At 44.3% G+C, this 6,155-nt stretch overlaps 1 protein-coding gene across 1 annotated transcript; it reads right to left on the bottom strand.

The window, feature by feature from the left end:
- Positions 1-5,881, bottom strand: pthlha (parathyroid hormone-like hormone a). Its single transcript, XM_067254692.1, has 4 exons — positions 5,862-5,881; positions 5,334-5,455; positions 787-1,308; positions 1-334 (listed from the first exon to the last, which is right to left on the bottom strand). The coding sequence occupies exons 2-3, from the start codon at positions 5,438-5,440 to the stop codon at positions 810-812; spliced, it is 606 nt and encodes a 201-aa protein (XP_067110793.1). The 5' UTR covers positions 5,441-5,455; positions 5,862-5,881; the 3' UTR covers positions 1-334; positions 787-809.
- Between the last annotated feature and the right edge of the window lie 274 nt (positions 5,882-6,155).

Raw genomic sequence — 6,155 nt, 5'->3', positions numbered from 1 at the left:
TATGGTACAAAAATATAGAAGGTCAGCAGCACCTCGGTACATTTACAAAATAAATACACCATTCAAACAAAATAAATTACCGCAAATCTGACATGTATAATTGGCATAGTCCTAACAAAAAAAAGGAAGGATTCACAATGATCAAAATCTGTTGTCCCACAGAGCATTGAATAATGTTTCATCATTATTTTTTTATTGTCATCATTATCACTATTCTGGTGTGTTTAGAATATTTACAGACAATAAATATTTCCCTATTACTTTCCAAACAATCACTATTACAGAATACTGCAACATGAGTATTTAGGTGTCCATTTGAAATGTCCTTAGGTTTCTGTAAGACAAGAAACAGAAATAGAAAAATATATTAGTTATTATCTATGCATTCCCAAAACATACAGTTAATTATAGACAGGCCCTGAAATAGAAACTCCATTTATAGTAGAAGTGTATTCCCTGTGTGTGTGTAGATTAACAGTGTGTGTAACAGGAACACATGTTTGCAATTATGCAAATCCTACATGTTTCAATAAGGAAAAAAACTCAATTTAACATCAAATGGCTCTTGGTTTCAACAAAGAAACAGCAAGGTGGGAGGTATGGAAATGTATGCAGCAAGTGTGTTTATTTATATGAATTTAATTTGCACAGGAGCCTGTGATGTGTGTGTATACAGCAGAGAGATATTTATTTTTCACCAACTAAGCTTAAAATGAGTTGGCCTCGGGTAACATTTTCACATGCAGGTTAGGGCATGGTGGGAAATAACAATTTGCAGCTCCTCACCTTTGTCAGAGACTGACAGTGTTTTAGTGCAGCGCCCCCTGTAGGCCGAAGAAAGGCCGCCACTCCAGGTGGTAGCCGCTTCCGGGCTCGTCTTCCACCGCCCAGCCCAGCGAGCGCGCCCGCCTTTTCCTCTTCTCGCCCTCCCGCCTCTTGCCGGACCTCCCTTTTTTCTTCTTCTTGCCGGCGGCCTTCAGCACGCCGTCCTTGTACGTCTGGGACTTGTTGGTCTCCTGGGGCAGGTTGGTCCCCTCCTCCTCCTCCAGGCGGAAGCTGATGGGGATGTTCTTGGTGGCCCCGGGTGGCTTGGTGTGGAGGGTCCCCCCGGTCGTGCCCAGGCTCACGCTCACCCCCCCCGGGAGACCCACACCGGCGCCGCTGCTGACCCCCGTTCGGACGGGCAGGTCGCGGATCTCGGCCGTGTGGACCTCGTCCAGCAGCGTCTGGAGCCACATGCGGCGCTTGAAGTCCTGCAGCGTCCGGCTCTTGTCGTGCATCAGCTGGGCGTGGGTCACCGAGCGTTTCCTGGAAGACGAGAGGGAAAACGGGAGATATGGTGTCAGAATGATGCGCATACAAGGCTCATCGAGGATCTTTGTTTTCGAGGTCACTTAATGAGTTCCATTTTCCTTGACCTCAGTCAAGTGTGTCAGTGATCTTAAAAGCAAGCACGGTTCAGGGTGGATCCAGAGGGAATCTTGGTTTACTACAGCTTTGCACTGCATGTCACAATCAGCAGCTTGCAAATGTCGTCCACCTAATATGCCTCTACTACATATTAGGATACCAGTAAACAACCAAAAATGTCAGATTTATATCTATGTTAGATTTGATCAGGGATTTGATCAGGGATTTAACATGCTAAAGTAAAGGTTCATTTGAGTGGACTACGTCGACGCTTTTAATCCCAGCTGACATGTTCACGCGCCCTGTCGCCTGTAGAGGGCAGTATGAGTGAACAAATGTTGGATGTTTCAAGTGTTTCTCGGGTAGCACTTATGGTTAAGATATGTTTTAGGGTGGGCTGAGGTGGCTTGTGTGTACAGTTTACTGACTTTAATGTGGTCCTTTTTTGCCTTTCATGTGAGGAGGATGTCAAGAAGTAAAATGGGAGCCTTCGTCAGCATTGCGCCTTGATTGACAAGGTAAGGAATTGTTTTCGTTTGATTGTCTTGGTTTGTACAACATTGCAATTTGGTCAAGACTCCGTTTCTGTACTGCTGAAATCATTGGCTATCCCTGTGACATGATTCATAATGGAGAGAATATGGCCCTTTCCAAGCTTGTTAAACTGATACATAAGATTGCATTCTGCCAAAAGTTTTGAGATGAGTTTTCCTTCCATTAGAAAAAAACCCAGATTTTCCCTTCCCAACATCCACTAAATAAGTCTATCTGTCAGACTGGCATTTGTGTTGCAGAGGGAAAGTAAACTTACATCTGTACTTTCTTTTTAATATTCAGTATTTATGACATTTATTGATGTAATTCATTCCACAAGTAAAATTTATTCCTACTGAAGCTCAGAACCAGCTCCTCATCATTCAAAAATAAACAAAAGAGATAGGGTAAAAAGAAAGGAATGTCTATATTATAATTTCAAAAAAGTGTATGGCTTAAAAAAAATGAATATAGCAGGCAACCACTCAGATATTAGTCCGGCTATATCTCCCAAGTCCGGTCCCATTCATTCTGGGTACCTGAACGGAAGCAATGCTTCTGAATAGACATTCGTCTCCCGCAAGAGCCGTCTGTTCACTTATCCGAAACGATGTGAATGGCAGGGTAGCAGCCAGGGCTCTGCTGCTCTGCTTGACGTAGTGTCTTACTACCTGGGGCCCTGATGCTGCAGGGTTCTCTGTCTTGCTGGATGGGAGCATCAGCGCTGACGGGACACTGCTGCTGAACAGCTTTTGGCCCAGAGCGTCTTAGCAGAACATCGGTAAAGTTTGGGTGAGACACTGACGTTGAGGCCACTCAAAGAGTCGACGGGGTTGAATGGCTTTTTTAGACAACGAGTAAAGCTTTTTTTGAGTCTTGCTTGTGGGGAACTTTGTCAACTGTTGGATCAGCTGTTAGTGATTTATGAAGATATTTCTTACTTGGGCTTTTTTATTTTGCTGAAATTACAAATTGACCAAGACTCAATGAAAAGAATGGCTGTGAACTGGCAGTGTTTGACCCTCCTCTCCCGGTATTTGTGAAAATTTTACACAACACTAGGAACGGAAATGAATTGTCATTTTAAGAATTTGCAAACAGAACGAAAAACTATCCTTTCAATTATTTTTCTTAGAGCAGATTAACATTAGATGAAGAACAACTGGTTATATAATTTATCAATTTCTCAAGCTCTTCCAAGATTATAGAGCAGAAGTATATTTTCTTCTCCAATGAAATAATATCCGGGTAAGAATTTGCCTCCCATACAGAGCAAGCGTTTGAAAGTGGCTTTGTTTATATGCATACAGATATTTCCTGTAATTCTCAGGACTGAAAAATCAACGTGAGTGTACCGTCTTTGAAAACCAATCCGTCTCTGTTTTTACTTTTAATACGCTCACATCAAACACTCCCCAAGGCACAACTAGAGAAAGGAAAGACGCAAGAAGTGGTGAAAAAAAAAAGAAGAAGAATAGGCTCAATACATCCAGACGTGGCACGCGTCCAACAGACCCCCTTCTTGGCCTACCTGATGTTAATTGTTTCTCTGTGCGACGGGTGGGGGGGAAAAAAGAGGGTGAGAGAAAAAGAGAAAGAAGGAGTGTGTTCTGTGTTTACCGCTGAACCACCAGGCATGTCAATTCCTTGCGCTGGCTGGTTGAAGCCCTATCACAGCCGCTGGCCGTGAGTCAGGTGAAACCCTGCTTTGCCTCCCAGGGCTATCGATTGCTCAGTGCCTTGCACATTTCCATGCCCGTTCCCATGCCCTCAGCACCCTCTTTCATGTTTATTGGGATAATACGCTCATGTTGATACACATCCGTCATGGGTTAAGGGTTTACTCAAACTCGGGTCAACCTCAACAAGGTTGTGGCACCCCTTATGTAGAATTCAACTGGCAGAGATTCATTTTCCATATCAAAAACGGCAGCTTCAGGGATGAACCTAATCCTACATAGGCAGAGACCTCACACCTTGCCACATGCATAAAAGGCCCCTGTATTGTACTCTAGACCTGCAGGACTCCATTATCAGCCTGTTCACTCTCCCCCACATACTGTAAAGGTCCTATCCTGCTGGGAGGACACACTAAGGCATGGCTTTAATAACTTTTTGAAGGCTTTTTTTCCCCCCCTTTTCCTTCTGCAGAGTCTGGTTCAAGACTCACGCCGCTGCAGCCAAATGCAGTTCAGATGGAATCCCTGTGAGTTTCCCGATACTGATTTAGTTCGCTCGGCTCTCTCTAAAAGCCTTTAGTGTGATGATATTAACACGGGGGGGGGGGGGGGGGACAAAGCCTCACAGATGTCAGTATTCCAGGGATGCCCCGTCGGGCAGAAATATTGACCACCTTTAGCACCCCTGCCCACATCCTCTCACAGTGGCTCTCTATGGCTTCATTAAAACGCGATTCAACCAAAGTGCACCCCTGGCAGTGAGGACACACGCAGGAAAAAAACGAAAAAGCATGGTAGGGAGGGATATTATCTTACCAAAGGGAAAAGCCCTCAGTGCATGTTTAGCATGCTGGCCCGTGTGGGCTTCAGGACTTGAAAGAGCGTTTACTCTGCTAGGCATAATATACTTCACCAGGAGTGCCAGGTTTTGCTTGGTCCGCCGCCTAGCCGTGCATCAGCATTACCCCCCCACCCCCCCAACCCCCCAAACCCCCTCTCTAAGACTCTTCTTTATCCCTGACGGACAGCGATGGATAACAAAGTGCCAAGTGGTGGTGGGGGGGGGGGGGGGGGGGGGGGGGGATTGGTCACACTAGCGAAGGTGTGAAGATTGGGGAAACAAACAAGGCCATTACTGTATTTAGCCGGTGGTCCAGAACCCCCAGCCAAGCTGGGCCCAGGGGTATGTGTGTGTGTGTGTGGAGGTGTAGTATTTGTTGCAGCGGAGGGGGGCTGAAACGTCCTGAACAGTTACGAGCGCTTGGGAACTAGCGGGGGAGAGAGAATGGAGGGGGGTAAGGGCTTCAGACTCCACAGCGCTTTATCACACTAAGGGCTCGCGCCCACCCCCCCCCCCCCCACACCTCCACCCTCCTCTCTTTAAGTAAACATGCAGGTGGGCGAAGACTATCAAAACAGCTGCCAGCACGTTTCACAAATGAGCACATTTTCCAGCCTATTAGAGGCAACACACCCGCTCCCCCCACCACCGAACACTACTTGAACATAAATAAACATAAATAATAAATCAAAATAATAAACGAAAGAAATAGATGATAATTTGCCATCGTAATTTCTTCCACATCTAAAAAGAGTTTCTTAGAACAGTCCTTCCCCAGTCTCGAGGCTTCCACTTCACAGCTTCTCCTTTTAATTTTGAATGGATTCATTAATTACAGTATCATTGAAATCGAAAAAAAGATGACTTACATTCTGTTGCTCAAGGCATCAATTGGTCTTCCGTAGTGTGGCACAGGCGAACACAATAAGAACACAGCGAAGCACCACTGTTGTAGAACTCTCCTTGAGCAAAACATTTTGGAACAAGTTCTCTGTGGAAAAAAAAAACAGTGAAACATGTTTTAGAAATGTGCAACATGTATGTGCAACACCAAATGTTCACGTACAATTTAGCATGAATAATATTTTGTATTCAATCAATTCAATGTTTTTTTCATTTTAAATATATTAGTTTTAAATAATTATTAATAGGCAGTACAAGTAGATAAAAATGAAGAATAAATAATTGGCTTGTTTTTAATAATCCACATTTGTCTTGCAGACAGATTAAGTAGAGCCAGAACGTACTGTCTGACTACTGCACTTAATGAACTCAAACCAGTCCAGCATGTTTCAGAGCGAAACAGGAATTCCACCAAGTCCAATTTGCCACAACAAAGCCCCAAACTCAGCTGAAATGAACCAGCTCAAAGGAGAGAATACTAGAAGGGAACTTACTTTCCCAAAGCTGTGTCTGTCCAGTTAAAAAAGAACTCTGGTCAGTGATGTCCTCAGACTTTTCTAAAACAGAGAGAAACTCTCCCCAAAATTTTCCAGGCTGGGAAAACACAAACAAACAAACAAACAAAAAGCCGTCTAGGTCAATCCAGGTGATTCCTCCCTGCTTGAAAACAACTCAAACACAATGAGTTTGTGAGATGTGAGGAAGGGGAAAAAAATCCCCTCAGAAATGAGATCCCAAAGTCCTCCTATTTCTTTTTGCTTATTTGCCCCTTATCTCCAAACAGCACT

This window comes from Osmerus mordax, chromosome 17, assembly GCF_038355195.1.
Source record: "Osmerus mordax isolate fOsmMor3 chromosome 17, fOsmMor3.pri, whole genome shotgun sequence".
Classification (NCBI taxonomy): Eukaryota; Metazoa; Chordata; class Actinopteri; order Osmeriformes; family Osmeridae; genus Osmerus; species Osmerus mordax.
This window is presented reverse-complemented; position numbering and strand designations above follow the sequence as displayed.

What these genes read in the sequence shown, in the direction of transcription:
- pthlha (XM_067254692.1), bottom strand. Translation starts at nt 5,440, where the DNA reads ATGTTTTGCTCAAGGAGAGTTCTACAACAGTGGTGCTTCGCTGTGTTC. An exon ending in GATGCCTTGAGCAACAGAAT is followed by an intron (nt 1,309 to 5,333) that starts GTAAGTCATCTT and finishes CTCGTCTTCCAG; the next exon opens with GAAACGCTCGGTGACCCACG.